This window comes from Agelaius tricolor, unplaced genomic scaffold (assembly GCF_023055355.1).
Source record: "Agelaius tricolor isolate 1412-34295 unplaced genomic scaffold, bAgeTri1.0.p SCAF_15, whole genome shotgun sequence".
In the NCBI taxonomy this organism is placed as follows: domain Eukaryota; kingdom Metazoa; phylum Chordata; class Aves; order Passeriformes; family Icteridae; genus Agelaius; species Agelaius tricolor.
This window is the reverse complement of record NW_027269275.1, coordinates 3,430,190-3,447,068: the sequence shown is the minus strand read 5'-3', so window position 1 is coordinate 3,447,068 and position 16,879 is coordinate 3,430,190. Positions and strand designations below refer to the sequence as shown.

Sequence of the window (16,879 nt, the reverse complement as noted above, 5' to 3'; positions counted from 1 at the left end):
TCACTGTTCTGAGAAAGAAACAGATGCTGCCTCAGCCACTGAAGGAAATGAAAGTGTCAATTTTCTGCACATCTGCCCCTGTATTTTAGTTCTGTGGAAGAGGAAATTTAATGCAGATGGACTTGACACAATTAAGAATATCCCCTAAGCAGAAATGCAACATCCCTCTCTAACATCTTGGATCACAGGCCTGACTTTGTAGGAAAGACAATTAGCCCACTGCCACACACACACACTTTTTTTTGACTTTCTCTTCAGTGACAAGCATCACTGTCTGCATCAGTGCTCCATGTTCAGTGGTTTCAAAACTGCTGATTATGCAAGACTGAGTCTTCCTCTTCATTTATTTTAAACAGATTTTGTTTGCTGCAGAAGTTGTGACAACTGCACTGAACTTGGGCTGTAATCCTACAGATTCTTAACTTTCAGAATATATTATTTGCCTTGCAGAAGGAATTCTGTTCTTGGAGTTGTAAGGAAAGGAGACCCATATATATGATTAGAGCTGTTTGTACATTGGGACCATGCACAGCATGTAGCAGATGAATGCCTTTCTATAATGAAATACAATGTTTTGGAGTATTTTTAAAATTATAACAACTGTCTGTATATAGAAATATACACAGAATTTATTAGAAGGTCTGTTATCTCTCAGAAAATACCTGCACTCAAAAGGTAATTAGGTTCACATGAGAGCCAAACTGTAAAAAGAAATGCAAACCTCTGAATTAAACACATCCATACAGAATGTTTAAGGTTGCTAGCAAGCTGTGTCCTTCCATAAACACAGTTATGTAACCCAGTATTTGGTCAGTAACTCTCCCTAAAGTACTCATCCCTATCTTGCAGTCAGAAAGACCCCAGGAATCATTAACATCCTGATGACAACTACTAGATGTGCCCTGTGACCCCTGCCACAAGGCACAATCAAGGAGATAAACAGCATTTCCTGCACTGTGCTGTGCCCACTCTCACCCAGGAATGGCTCCTGCCACCTGACCATGGCTGCCTCTGCCCTTGGGAACCTGGGAAATGAAGACGAGCAAAAATAACAGCAAAACCAACAAAGGCTCCATAATCCAAAAAATCTCACTGAAACATGATGGCTCTGGATTTTAAATTTAGTGCCTCCAACCCTGCAAGCTCTTCTTTTGGAGACACAGTGTATTACAGGGAGAAGAGACTCTTGTGAATTCACAGCATCATTTCTTGCTCCTCTGTGGCAGATCCCAGTGCTTTATTTAGTCCAGGAGCTCCCAGATGAGGTTTGTTGAAGGAGCTGCAGCCTCTCTCCCTGAGTGTCCCTCTGGACAGCAGTGACAATGGCATCAGGCCCCTGAGGGGCTCTGGGCTCTCTCTGCAGCCTGACAAGCCTGTGGCACTAACCATGCTGGAAAGGTCAGCATTTCCATTTCTCCTTTTTCAGAATCCTGGTCCTCCAGGAGATCTTAAAAAGGACCTAAAGAGCAGTTGGTGAAACTTTTTGCATTGTTACCAGACTCTTAACTGGATCTATAATTCAAGAGTCCAGGTTGCATTTCATTGCACTCTGAAGTAGAAAAGGAATGAAACCAATGAACCAGCCCACAGCCCATTTTCTGTAGATACAAAATTCACCATTACTAGTCTCCTGAAGAGTGTAAATGCATTTGCACTGTTCTTCCAAACAGGCAAGAACACAATAAGAACAGAAAGTTCAGTCCCTTTTTCTGCCAGAGATTAAGAATGATTTGTCTGTGGATCTCAAGCTCCCAAAGCTAGTAAAAGACCCCTGCAAGTACTTCTCAGAAATACTCAATTTAGTATCTCCTTATTTTCTGACACTGTAAATAAAGTGTTCAGCAAACTGAAAAATTCTCTACACCACCCTGAGCACAACATCATATTAGCTCTCAAATTCTGAAGACAGTCTGCAACTTATTAGCATAAAATACTGCAAAAAATGTTACATAGAATTAAAGGTGACACCGAAATGCAACACGAACTGTGAAGAGGAACAGGGACAAGTCTTGAGGGGAGGAACAGCAGATGATGAAGAATGCATTTTGTTATTAAAATAGCAAAATATCTGGTCTCATTTTGCAGATAAACATCAAGTGTTATTTCTCCTGATGCCTTGAGAGGCTACCTAGAACAGAGGCTAGACAGAGTTAAAGGAATAAATAGGGATTTATTCAAAAGGCTTTCAAAGGATACACCTTGGGCAGAACAAGAGCCTGGCCAAGGCTACACCCAAGATGGACAACGGATCCCACATTTTCACACTTTTATAAGTTTTGGTCCATTTCCATATTGGGGTTAATTGTCCAATTACAGCTCCAGGTGATGCAGTCCCATCCTCCCAGGTTGCCCTCAATTCACTGTTGTTTACAATTTTAGGCCTGAAGCTGCAATGGTGTCCTCAGTTCTCAGGCTGCAAAAGGATTGTTTTGTCTGACTGAACTGTGAGGAGAACCTGCTAACACTCCATATGAAGCTCACAGTTATATACTAATGCAGAATCTGGAAAATATGAGAGCTAAAACTGAAAGCATCACTCCCTTGCAAATTGCTCAAATCAACAGAGCTGCTGCCAGCCTGTGTAACAGGAAAATTGCTTCTGTTCCAACAGGCAATCCAGAAAGCTCAGGCACTCAAGGCCTGATGACTGAAGACTAATACAGCACATTTAAAGGATAAGTGTGCTTTGTGCATTGAGTACATTCTTCTTGAAGATGTTCCATTAGTAATACTGAAAAATGCTCAAGTACCTTCACCAGTGACAAAATCACAGCAGCAGCTACCTCTAAAACATTTATTTGCTGGCCTGAAAGCAGAATGGGAGAAAAATAAGGTTTTCATTAAGCCAGACAGTTGTTTCAAATGAAAATGTCTATTTGTTGGATCAGTTTGCCTGCAATTTAAAGGCATACAGTGAAGTACCCAATAGCCAGTGCTTTTGAAAGCTTTTTAAGGCTCATTATCCTTCCCAAAGATGCACACTCCATCCCTTTTTCAACAGAAGATTTCTATTGTGCCTACACATAAAATACAGAAGATACTTGAAACAAACTGAAGCACAACATGTGCTCACACGAACTCTGACTTCAGCATTTGGCAGAAGCTTCCTGAAAAGATGGCTGTGTGTGTCAAGACACATCTGAGCAACCACTGTCATCATTACTGGTCTCATGAAGAGTGTAAATGCATTTGCACCATTCTTCCAAACAGGCAAGACAACAATAAGAACAGAAAGTAGATGAAGGGAATTAAAAATAAATAGATATTAAAATATCTTACTAATTGTGTTAATAATTGTTTCTATGTTATGTCTTTAAAAGTCTATGGAAAATGTTGTGTATCCTACCTCTATATATTAGAAGCTGCTTAACCATGGAAATTAATTGTATCATCTTGTTCCCTTCCAACACTTTCTAAAATGCAAACATAATTGATTTGACAGCCTGAATGCTGCTACCAAAGCTCAGAACTCCTGCTGGCACATCTTTTACCTGGCTTGATTGCTGCCATGACAGCCCTTGAGGCCTTCAGCACTGCCTCATAGACAGCCCTCTGGTCAGCTGTGAACTTGCCATTGGCAGGGAAGGTGCAGGTGATGTCAGAGCTGTAGCAGTAATATTCTCCTCCCATATCAAACAGGCTGAAAAGGAAACACAGGGGAAAGAAATGAAAATTTAGTTCCAAAGAAATAGTTGAACATAGTAGATCTTTGTCTTGCTCTGCAGTCAATAAAATCTACATTTTGGTAGATCACCAGTATAATCACTGCTTGAACACTGTTCTCAGTAAAACAGGATGACAGTGCCTTGGAATCTCCTGGCAGAAGGGTATCTGAATCCACATGGCTTCAATGGACACCCTTATGGGCTGTGCTGGTCAGGATGGGAATGCTCAGAGAACACAGAAAGGAAGAGAAAAAGTACATGAAGAATACACTTTAAGCTCCTCAGTTCCAGTTTTTAGGAATTCTTCTCAGAAGAAAAAATATGTTCTTTTTTTCTTTCCTGAAAAATGCTAGCACCACATACAGCATCCAACATCCAAAACAGAATCCCACTTAACAGAGAAATGTTAATGGAATAAGGATTATGGCAAGAGCCAACCATAAAAGTACACACAGTACAGCTCTCTGCATCAGAGGCAGAATAAAGAAATTATGAAGTGCTTTCTTTTATGGGGACAAAAAACCTGGTTTACCCCTTGAGAAGTGTATTTATTCTATACATGACTGAATGAGTCACCACTGATTGCTCAGCTGCCAGAAATCAGCTACAAGAACAGCAATGGGACTCTACACCCTTGTGAGGACCACGTTAGACATGTGCAGTACCATGCTTCTCAAGCCTGCTTGAGAAGGCATTGCAGTGCCTTCAGCAGGACCAGAAAGCAGTAAATAACCAAATAACCATCTGGACCAGACAACACTTGAGCAAATAACCCCCTTGGTTCATCATGTATTGACTGCAGGAAGGCACATTTTACACACAGGATTTTCATCTTGATACAGTATTTGTGTGACCTCCTGATTTCTGTGGTAATGAGTCAGAGTTGAAATCTGTGAATTTAAGTCGTCTTCCAACTACCCCAAACAACTATGAGAAGCTAATCACCATAAGAAATATGATTTTCCTTCAGTGTGTTTGAAAACCTTGGAGTTTTCCTGCTCTTGCTGCTTTTTCACAGCAGGGTCAGTCAGACAGCACAAGCAGAAGGCAGGGAACTCCAGTGGGGCACCCTCCCTGCCACTGAGTGCTAATTACAGCAGCAATTAGGAAAACTCTGCAGTGTGGCTCTGTCCCCAAGCAGCATGTGTGACTAGGTATGGATAAATATAAACTACCACAGAAATTGCTATCACACTCTGCTGTAGCTGATCAGCATTTCCAGCACAACTGCACTGAAAGCAAAGGACAGTGAGTAAACAAAGGCAACCATGATAAAACTGAAGAATATTTCAGCAGGGCTAGGGCTCTTCTTGCTGCATTGCACACACAGCCACATGAAGATTTACTCCAAGAACTTTTCAAATCCACTCTACAATTTCCTCCATGAACAAATCTCTGCCCTGCCTGGAGTCTTTGCCAGCCTCCCCAGACTGGGCAAGGCTCAGCTGCAGGGACTTGCAGGACTGGAACATCAGGAACTGCCCCAGTGCCTGCAGAGCTGCACGAGGCTTCAAGCTGCAGAGAGAGAGAGCAAAGTTATCTGTGTTACCAGGCTAATGCACACACCACAGTCATTCACCTCAATATGGAATATGGAAAGTTAAATCAGAAATTTGCTAGTTGAAAAGAGATACAAAACAGGCAGCAAATGTCAGGGTGAAAAAACCATGATTGGACACCAGAATAGGAACTGTAAACCAGCCTGGCCAAACCTCAGAATCAGAAACCCCATCAGCACTGCCTAAGTTTTGATTTTATGGTTAGACTCATTTCTTAAAATTACTAAAGATGTACATAAAATCTACAAACACAGAAAAGTAGTTGCAGCAACTGGGAATCATGGAAGAAGCTGCTACATGCTCTAATGTACCAAGAAGAAACAGATCAGTTGTAAACCTTTGAAGCCATCCCAGGCTGAGCCTTTCAAAGTCCCAAATCAAGTCCCAAGATGCTCAGTGGGCTGTGCAGCAGTGCTGTGGCCCAACTGTTCCACTTCCAAGGGTGAATGCCAGTTCAGCATGGTGACAGGAAAGCTGTGACTTCCAACTTGAGAACTCCCTGAACATGCCTGCTGGAAGTTGTTATGATTTGTATATTTTATTATATATTTTGCCCTGCAAAGTAGTTATTCTGAACTTACCAGAGGCAGAATTTTACCTATGTCTTTAACATTACAATTATCAGCATTTTCTCAAAGCCATTCATCACTCAGTGGCTGTTGAATAATTTTTGAGTTACAGGAGAACTGAGCAATGGAAAAAAAAATCCCAAAGCTGATGGTACACCAAAACAAGGCTCACAAGCTAGGAAGCACCATTTGTTCAGGTTTCTTGGCTTCCAGACAAGAGGAGACATGAGGGAAGATGATCTTTCAAATTCCACCACAGACCATCCAGCCTGTATGCTTCAGTGAGAAAGCATCCAAACCAAATGGGACATCTGGGAGATATGTTGGCTCTTATCAGGAATTCTCTTCCATTTAACTTCAGTTGGGAACATATCCATTAGCTAAAATGTTGCCCAAGACATGGAAATAGCCAAAATATTGTAGTTATACTGAGAAAATAATGGGAGCTTGAGAAGAGCCCAGTTTCATATATTTGCTTGCCAGGCAAAATAAATGGTGAAGCACATTTATATCAAATCAAATAAAATGTTTGACAGCTACTATCTTTTCCTGTTGACTAACCAGAAAAAAAATTTGTAAAAGGAGGTTCCTTATGAAAAGCACATTTATTTTACACTGAAATTAGATGGTAAATTGAAAAAGATACTACAAGTGCATTCTAGTTTGTTCTCAACTGCATGTACAAAATTACCTGTCTGATAGTGTAGTCTTAAAAGGGTCACATACAGAAACAACTACTTAATGTTATTTGGACTGTTATCAAATGCAGCAGCAATATAAACAAATTAAATGCAGAAATGAAAACAGGCCTACAGGCATCTTGATCTATCGCTTACCTCTTAAGAGCTGTTTAAAAACAGAACAACATATCCAATAATATCATAAACATTCACCAAACCCTATCACATTTCCCTTTTAGATGAATTAAGTGCTGCACATGTAGCAGACTGTGTATGTCATCATTACATATACATTACATATACTTTACATTTCGTATGACAAAACTGTGAGTTCAGTTTTCTGCTGAATGATGAAAAACTTCATTCTAAAAATACCCTTTCACCACTCCTTTTGCAGCAAGAAATCAATTGTGAATTGCTGATTTCAGTGAGATGATAAGGCTGAGGCTGTCAGGTTTCTGAGGCATTTGAAAGGGATGCTGAACAGAGGAGTGTTGCTGACCAAAGACAGACATTAGGTTTTATGTCAAACTGTTCATTGATTTAGCTTAGAGCTGAGGAGGCCAGCTCAATCTCTTTCAAAGCCTTCTGAGAGAAAACTGATCTTGCTTTGTGTCCTTTTGTTGTGAGCAAAAGCAACAAACACCTTCATTTCATGGTGAAAATGCATGATGTATAAAGCAGATTTAACAGCCAGCAGACCTGAGCACCCCATGAAAACTCCATGCTACTGTTTCAATTGATTTTCTAGAATGACCAGGAAGCCATACCATAAGTAAAAGATGCATAGCAAAAATAGTCTAAACTTCTTGGAATTATGGACACAGCTCTCCCAGTGGAGGCTTCAGTTCTGTGTGCACACACAATCTTTCCTACAAAACATATTGCAAAATACTGTAAACATTACTAACTAAAACTGAACAGTGCAGAATATAAGAAAAATCAGATAACATGCCAGTTGTTCTACTGACAGAATGCCTTGGTTATGAACCAGTAATCCAACATTAGCCCACAGCATTGGAATACAAGGTTCCTTCTGCCTGCTTTATAAACCACCTTCAAAAATAACTAACAGCATTTAATTACTTTCACAGGGAAAAACATAAACCCACAAGTTTAAATCATTTTGCACATAAACCAGTATCATAGTCAAAAAGCAGGAGAGATGTGTGTGACATGCCACAGCACTGCAGAAAGGCTTGGCTGGACATGCCCCTCCTCACAGCAGCTCCCCAGCCCTTCCCAGCAAGTCCCTGCAGCATTCTGCCATGAACAACCCAACTGGGGCTCTGCTCCCCGTGCAGGAACCCAGGAGGGAAGTTTGGAGGAAATAGTTCAAGTCCTGTCAATTTTAAAATGAATACAGGTTTGTAAGTCAATGCTGGAACTGAAACACAACGTGATGCACAAAAGCTCCTTTCCCCTCCTTTCCCTCTGAAACAAAACACTGAGTAAGACATGGCTGTGTTACTTTCACAGAATATTGGCACTACAAAATGCAGATTTATAGTTACATTTTTTGCTTTCAAGCCAAGAAAAATAATATGCATTTTGATATTGATTTTAGCTTTCTTAACCTTTGCCTGTGAAGCACCATGAACACTTTGCGTAACACTTTAAATTTGAACACTGTGGACTATAAAAAGTCATAGTTCTCTTCTTCATAAAGTCACTGTATACCATTTTTCAAAAATGAAGCATCATCTTCCTTTAAGCATGTGTTTTACTTTTATAGGCTTGCTGACACTTTTATTGTCAAATAATTTGAAACTGCCAGGCAATGAAGCAAATTATGGCCAATATCACAATGGGAAGCAATACTTTATTTGGGATATCTGAGCCATGTGGATGAATTGTTATGATCCAAGCACCAACCCAACCCAAAGACAAGCTCTCGCAGGCATTTTTTGGGAAGCCTACATCTACTCCCACGAGCTAACACATAAAGCTGTCACCCTCCTGCTCCACAGAGCTGCTTCATCTGCACACTCAGAACTGGATCTCCTCATGATGGTTATAAAAGAATTGCTCTTGTGCAGCTCTTCATGTGGCAGAGCAATGACTGGGGTGAAACCCAGGTGGATGTCCTTGTGCAGTGCACCCCAACCCAGGGTCCTACTGAGCATCACCCACCTGCAGCCCACCTCCTCCCCAGTCTGTTCTCAGGACAAAATCTTCCCTTCCCCTGGCTGGGTTTGCAACACTAGCAATTAGAAAACTGATATTGCCCTATCTTACTGTGCCCTCCTCACTGCTCAGGTTAAACAGGTGTGAAAACAGAAGCACTTTACTCAGCAACATTTACTGAGGTTTAGGGGTTTGAGCCATTACTAACCAACACACCTGTGAGCAGCCACACAGATGAACTGGTGCCAGCCAGGCTTAGGACAGCAGGAATAAAGGTAAACACAGTTTTGTCTTCCTCTTACTGCCATAAAAGCAAGTCATCCCCAGCTGGAGGTTTATGCTGTGTGATCTCAGCATACTCTGCTCTGAGTTCACAGAGAGCACTCTGTGCTTTACACCTCATGCAGCAATTAAATCCTTAAGTATTCACATACAAAATCCAACTGTTTGTTTGGTTAAACACTTCTAAGGCAATTTCAAGCTTAAGGGAACTAGGTATCAGCATTTCTATGAGATATGTTTTGGAAACAGGCCAGCTGATGTGGAAATAGGGTGGTTTAATAGGAGACCACAAGAATGAATTAATGTAAATGATATCACAAGGAAGAAAACAGAGAGATAAGTGACACATACTCTTTTGTACACTTGCATCTTGACTAGCCAAGACTTATCAATTAAAAAAGCAACACCAGGTAAGCTAAGATCACAAACCCCAAGAGAGAATTGGGACAGCATAGTGTATAGTCCTACCATGGTCAGGAAGAGGTTTTTTGAGAAAAGCCTTGCTGTTACCAGCTTCCATCTGACACAGCAGACAAGGAACTTGTACTGGCTCTGTCTTGAAGCCAGACTTGGCTCACTGGTTTAAGCCATCTTTTTGTCATCAGCACCAGTGGAGTCAAGAATAACCTTTCAAAAGTGTTGGAGAATACTTTTTATGTAGGAAATTTGATTCTGAGTATTCACAAGAAATCAAGTTTTGGTTGAAGCCTCCTGTTCAAAAGGAGAGGCTGTGGCCAGCCAGGTAAATGCACTTACAGCTGCATGGCTGCTCTCCACCCAGCTGCAAGTCAGCAAACCATGGGCTCCCACACTTGCTCTTTCTCCTCAACTGCCTTTTCATCTTGTCTACCTTCTCCATGACTTTTTTATCATTGCTCATCTTGTACCACTGTCTCACTTCACAGGCTTTCCCAAACTATCTCAAAGATAATGGGAGTTTTGTCTCAAACTCTTCTCACAGAAGATGACAAAATCCACCACTAGCTAAGCTTTGCTCAGTTAGAGTGCAATAAAAATAAATATCTCTGTCTACACTGAATTTTGAAGGAGAGAGGATTGCCTGCCTGTATTTCTACAATTCCAACTACAGAGACTTCAGTGGCTGTAGCACACAAAAGTTTGAGCTGGCTGGATTAAAAATAAAAAAGAAAATCAAACAACTGAACACAAAAGCTTCAGTGGGTGTTGGTGCCTGCACTGCTCAGGGTTTCCCCTCAGTGTCACACAGGACACAGAATCAGAGAATCAGAGAATCAGGCTCACAGAAGCAGAGCAGCAGTGTGCTGGTGGGTGCTGTGCCCCTGCTCTGCTGCTTCAGCCCTGATGCTGAGAGAAAACCAACAGAAGCCAGACTTGGCTCACTGGTTTAAGCCAGCTTTTTGTCATCAGCACCAGTGGAGTCAAGAATAACCTTTCAAAAGTGTTGGAGAATACTTTTTATGTAGGAAATTTGATTCTGAGTATTCACAAGAAATCAAGTTTTTGTTGAAGCCTCTTGTTCAAAAGGAAAGGCTGTAGCCTCTCAGACCTTCAGATCCATTCCTCCCATAGGAAATGAAACCTAAATCTCACTGGATTTACCAAATGAGCTGCATGAAAGAGCTGGTTCAGTAAACACCCATGTACACTAGTAAGATTGCCATTTTCATCCACAGGCTTAGAAGGAGTCCCTTGCTTACAGCATTTATGTCTTGAATAAATCTAAGATGAGATCCTTAAGTTTCTGCACTAAAACAATCAATTTCCATGACCAAATATAAGCCCTCTTATATCCCCATGCAGTTTGCATTAATGCCTTCTGAAAAATGTTAAGTTTGCCCAGAGCAAAGAGCCAAAAAATCTTCAGACTGGCTTGTTCAGAGATAAATTCACTCCAAGTGCCATTCTCAGGGTTTCAGCAGAGGGATGTTTCTGATACAGAGGGGCTACACACAAATCACAAGTACTGGGAACACCATGCTGGGCTGGGGGAAGGAGCAAAGAGGGTTCCACAAGATGCAGAAGGCAGCTGAAAACCTCAGCCAGATCCCTGCTGACAGTGTGCCAGAGAGCAGGGGAAGTTCTGATGGAAGGGTCACCTATCTGACTTGTCTTTTTGCTGAATGGATGATTTCTTTTTTCTGTCTTTACTTCCCTAATTATTATCCCTTTTTAACAGACATATTTACTAAGCCTCTCAACTCACTCTCTTTAGCAGAGTATTCCTTCTCTTTAGCAGAGATAATTTGCTGAAAAATCAGCAGGGGTGGCAGCAAACCCCAAGTTCTGGCTAGTTTCCATCCATTAGGAGCCTCCCCACTGGAAAAGCAGTATCTGGGGCATTCATGGCTGCAGCTGACTTGCTCCAACGAGGAGCTGCAAGGAAAAGAGGGGAGCATCCAGGGAGAAACCTGTATTGGCAGCTGACTGCTTCCCAATCAACACAGCAGCAAAGCTCACTGGCTCTTCACCAGAATGTGTCTCACCTGACAGCACAGCAAGAACAGCACAGCTCCATTTGCAAGTCACTAAATGGCTGCAGTTGACTAAACCAGTCCATTTCTGGATGTCTGCTGAGAAGTGGAAGGTACTGCAAGTGAATTGGAAAAGTCTGATACTTCCAAACCAGGCCATGATTCTTGGGTGCTGGCATTCAGAACTACAAGCTTTTGTTGCTGTCTAGAAGGTCATGACATAAAGCAGAGACCACAAGCAGTCTCAGTTGGTAACACTTTATTATTGAACATGGCTGATTTTTATACACTTTTCAACTGTTTATGCTTCTTCTATCTTTACTATTGGCTACAATAAATCAACATAATACTATTGGTGAGAAGTTATGGTGACTTAACTAACTTTCTAAAAATGCTTCATCCAGCTGCAAAGTTCTTTTATCTTTCTTCTCTTGGTCTCTTTGGTTACAGCCTTGGAGAGAGCTCCTTATCAGCTGCTTCTTACTTCTCAGCTTCTTCTCGCTCCTTTAGCTAACAGGCCCTGCTGTTAGCCCCTTCCACAAGCCTTAGCTTCCAGCAGCTGTGTCTGGGCACTCTGACCTGTGCTGCCCTGACAAACAACCACTGGAGAGCAGCTGAACAGGTGAAGGGGCAGATGTTACTTCATGATCTCACTGTAAATATTGTCACGTTTCCTTACGTGTGTGGCCATGCTTACACACATGTGCCCACCAAAGTAAAACACCTCCAATGTCTTTCCATGATGAAAACTGGGCCAGTGTCCAATGGCACAGGTTCACTTAGTTTTTTTGAAAGCCTATGGTTTTTTTGTTGATTGGTCAAGCAACCTCCAAATTATCAGTTCTCAAATGGAACACAACAGACAGGAGTTTTAGAATAGTCTACAGAAGCTGACAAATGAATGAAAAACCCCTGAGCAGACAGCTGCTAGCCTTTCCATGGACATGTCCAAGAGTTCAAGCCAAGGGCACAGCAGTGAAGGTAGCAACCAGTATTTCCAAAAAGGAGGCTGCCTATTCCCAGCTGAGCAGGTTGTTCTGCTGTAGGAACATTTCTTTGCTGTTTGAAGGAAACACCCACTCCTCATGGCAGCACCTGAAGTGGACTGCAGGCAACTGCAATTAGGAACAGAGTTGAGCCCTGGTGTGGAGCAGCAGCAGAGCAGCAGGACTCCCCCTGAGGCTCTGCCAGCCTGTGCCCCTGCCCTGGGGAACGACATTCCCTGGACAGACACAAGGGAAGAACCAACACTGACCTGGTACAAGGGCTGGGAATTACCTCTGCTTCAGGGCCAGCACACAGAGGTTGTGCTGGGGACTTGGAGTGGTTTAAAAGCCAGGCAGACTCCCACTAAAATTGCATTTTGACCTACCCAATTGACTTCCCCACACCAATGAGAAAGATTTTGCTACTGTATTCTACCCAGCACAAGCAACATCCATCAAGAGTACTTCTATCACACTGCAGTGTGTTTGTGCTAAAGACCACCACAAAAAGTAGATTACAAGTCCAGAATATGCTGGGAACGCTATGCTAAAGCTATGACAGATAAAACTCACAGTTGACAATTAAAAAGACATTTCACATACATTGTGAAATGTATGTGAAAGACAAAAGACATTTCACATTATAGACAGCAAAAATTCGAAGGCAGACCATAACACAGCCCTTAAAGGAAAGATAAAATTTGTTACAGCAAACACACTACTAATACTTAGTGATCTGAGCTTTGGTGAATAGGCTTACTCTTATTTCTGACAGTAAGCAACCTCACAGCCTGAATTAACCAGTACTAACAGAAGCCATTCAATTACAGCAAAATTATTGTTAATTCTAGCAAATACATTTCTCTATTTTTAATCAAATTCAATTTTTCTGAATTAGCATAAAATTAATATAGTCCATAGGTACAACAAAATGAAAAATACCTACACTTGATGAAAACAGTAAATATTAATCAAACCAGAGGAATCAGGCCAAAGGAATTATTTCAGAAATGGATAGCCAGTTAATTTTGCAATCAACCAGTAAGTAGCAGCAATGTACTTTGTATTATTATTAGAAACAAAACCATTACTACCAACAAGCTGTTTCAAAACTGCAGACTGAAAAGTTAAAGCTAACCATAATTTTTGCATATTATTACAGCACTGAACTTCAAAATGCATAAAAGTGCACAAGGCCAAATGAAAATACTGGTCCCACCCACATAAAATGGTTGAGCATTTACATCTGACACATGAACATCCTGAGATCTTACAAACAGTGCTTTCAAGAAGTAATAAATACAATATTTTGTACCACAGGATAGATGGTTTTAATAGCAGACACTGAAGGATTTGGGTCGGAAAAAGAAAGACTTCTATTATCTGATGGAAAAAGAGGGTCAGCTCCTGCTTTTTAAATACAATATTGCCCCCACCTGGACAAATGAGTTCTGGTTCTAGGTTGATATTATTGTACAACTTGATAAAATACTGAGAATTCAAAAAAAAAGTTTGGAAAACAAATACAGCAAACTTTGATACCATCCTTTCTGGTATACCTTTTTCAAGCTCACCTAAATCTTTCCTTGATTTATTGAAAATTTTCCAATATTTTCCTGAAATGAATGACAACCTGAAAATATTTTCCTGAAATAATGGCTCAGTACTCACAGAAAGTCTTACATTTAGTCATTCTTCCAAAGAAGAGAATAGTGCATTTTATACAAATAAAACTGTATAATATTACAATAAATATGTGAATATAGTTTCAATGCAATAGGTACATTGCACATGCATAGTGTCTGCATATATAAAAGATAAATACACATGGATTATACATGAATTGACAAATCTTTTTGCTATAGAAAACTGTGTATTATGCTTTGAGGTCAAAGAATTAAAATCATCAAAGTAATTTTTATTTTAGCTGATAGAAGGCTTAGCCATGAACAACTGAATCTGGCAGGCTCTTGCAAGAAGCAACTTTCTCCAGTGATATTCTTCACAGAATGGGCTGAGTTGGAAGGGATCCAAAAGGATGAGCCAGTGCAGCTCCTGTTGCTGCCCAGACCCCCAAAAATCCCCCCTGGGCATCCCTGGTGTCCAAGCACTCCTGGAGCTCTGGCAGCCTCCAGTGCCCATTCCCTGGGAGCCTGGGCAGTGCCAGCACCTCTGGGGGAAGCAGAACCTTGCCCTGATCTCCAACCTAACCCTAACACACACCCTGGAGTGACCAGCCACTCCAGGGAGCTTAAACCTGTCCTTTGGCCCTTTTCAGCCATTAAAAACAAACACCCCAAACACTGAACATCTTCCCTCTCTGCTTCATCCAGAACAACCTTTCCCAACCACCTGTACCTGCAGCCAGGAAAAACTCCTTGTGGTGAACAAAGGTTCTGAGATGACAATAGAAGAGTGCTAGGAGGATCTTTTGAGAGCACCACAGGTAATAATAATACAAAGAAAACACCAAAAGCTACATCCAAGTGCCAGATGGAAGGAAACAAACCCAAGTTTGACAGCTTGAGCAGGATGCAGGCATGTAAAGGCAGTGCTCCCAGAGGGCTGCTGGGTGTTTGCTCTGGCAAGTGCAGGATGTTGCCAATATGAAAACCTGGGCAAAGCTCCTTTCTTTGCACAGCTCTTCTTCTAGTGCCCCCTGCTGTCAGCATTATGCTGATGATTTAAATGTGCATATTCTTTAAGGAAAGAAGTAGAAACAAAAATCTGCCTCAAAGTTAAACCATTCAGATAAAAGCTTTTTGCAGTACCAGACAGTTTTCCATATCCCCAGCTCTGTCATTTGACTCAGGAAATAGCCATGCTTATTGATACAGGCAAGACACACTTAAATCATTTGACATTATGCAAAAGTTGTACTTTTATGACAGATGTGTTTGGTTTTGTGACACTAACAAAGTTTTCTGGTACCTGAATGCAATAAAACTATCTCCAGGTAAAAATTGTTTTAGTGTCACCCACAGCAGTGATGGCACATCATGGGAACAGCAGTGAGAGACATTCTGCTTCACCAAGGACACTGTACTCTGCCCAGTGCTGTCACTGAAATCTAGAAATTATTTCAATGAAAGAAGTCATCAATAAGCAATTATGTGAATGTTAAAATAAACAGTCAAATAAAATGAAAGCCATCATCTGATTATCCAACCTGCTTCTGTTTAAACTTCTAAAAGCTAGTTTTATTTTATAAATAATAGATAGTCCCACTGTGAATACAAGGTTAATGGATTCTCTCCTAGGTCTGCTACACTTCCCAAGCAGTTGATGCTGGTTGTGCCCCCCTGATTTATGCTTTCAGCCCAGCCCTGTTCATAAATCCCACTGTGGCCCTGGCTCCAGGGAGGAGCAGGATCCCCCTGCAGCTGCCCCAGCCCAGGTGAGTGCCTGTATTCCCTGGGGTGGGGAGCAGCAGGGTCTGCCCTTCATTAACACTGTAACTTAGGAGGATGTTTCAAAACGTTTGGGGGTTTTTTTGTTTGTTTTTTTAGCAGAATATACAATTATTTTCATTATTTTGGAAAGCCAAAATGGACCTACTAATCCCCAAAATATCAGTAAATGCTTGAAGGTCAATGAACCTGCCTATGAGAATTGTTTACAAAGTGCTGAATTTTCACTGAGGTATATTTGTCAGATGCCACAAAAATACCAAGACCTGCAACCCATGACACCTGCAGGAAAGCACTTCAGGTAACAGCTGTACCTATTTCAGTTACATCTGATTTCAGTTAAATCAGGCTGATTTTCTTACATTTCTATTATTTAAGTATAAGCCTCATCATGAAGAATCAATGTTTATTTTAAGATCACAGAAATATTTTTTATTTGCCAAACATTGCAGGAGCCCTGCTGATCTGCAACAGAACAATCAACTCCTGCCATGTGTTTGGCACATGGCAATGCCAGGAAACCACAAAGCCAGGCTGCCAGAGCCACCAGGCTGCAAATCAAATGCAATAAACTCCAATTTTACTCAGAAACTTGTCAAATCCAAACATAAAATATACACTTCAGGTTTCTAGAACAAGCCAGCAGACCACAGGGGTGAGCAGAGACATCTGCCCTGCCCCTTCCTGATGCTCATTGCTGTCCCCTCCCTGCCCTCTCTCCCCAGCCATGGTGGGACACTGGCAGGGCAAGGGCAGAAAGGAGGACTCCAGGCAATTTTCTTCCATTATTTTTAAGGAAGCTTTCATTTCCCAGATGGCAGATGCTGATTTGTTGAGCCAACTCTTTTCATAGAAGCACACTGGCTCTGACTGAACTGGATGCTGTTTCCCAGGGTCAGGTCATCACTTCCAGCTAAAGTCAGGGATCAGTTTAGGAGAGCTGAAAGCAGAGTTCCCACCTCCCAAAGGGCCCTGGAACCAATTCTGACCCAGCATCTTCCTGCAGTGTGAACAAAAGCCAGCTGCTCATGAGACACTTGCCCAGGAGAAGGAGCCCTATGGGGCTGCCATTCTCTGAGCACCACTCCCAGGTGCACATTTGCTCTTGATTTGTGCCTCAAGGACTCAGATCTTTACTCCTTCAGTTT

General features: G+C 41.5%; 1 protein-coding gene across 3 annotated transcripts in view; it reads right to left on the bottom strand.

The window, feature by feature from the left end:
• The window catches only part of PEPD (peptidase D), a 209,693-nt gene that overhangs the window by 36,939 nt on the left and 155,875 nt on the right, over nt 1-16,879 (bottom strand). For all 3 annotated transcript variants that reach the window (XM_071440236.1, XM_071440233.1, XM_071440234.1), the window contains one exon: nt 3,492-3,640. In XM_071440236.1, coding sequence (XP_071296337.1) covers nt 3,492-3,640 — 149 coding nt within the window. The remainder of the gene's footprint in view (nt 1-3,491; nt 3,641-16,879) is intronic.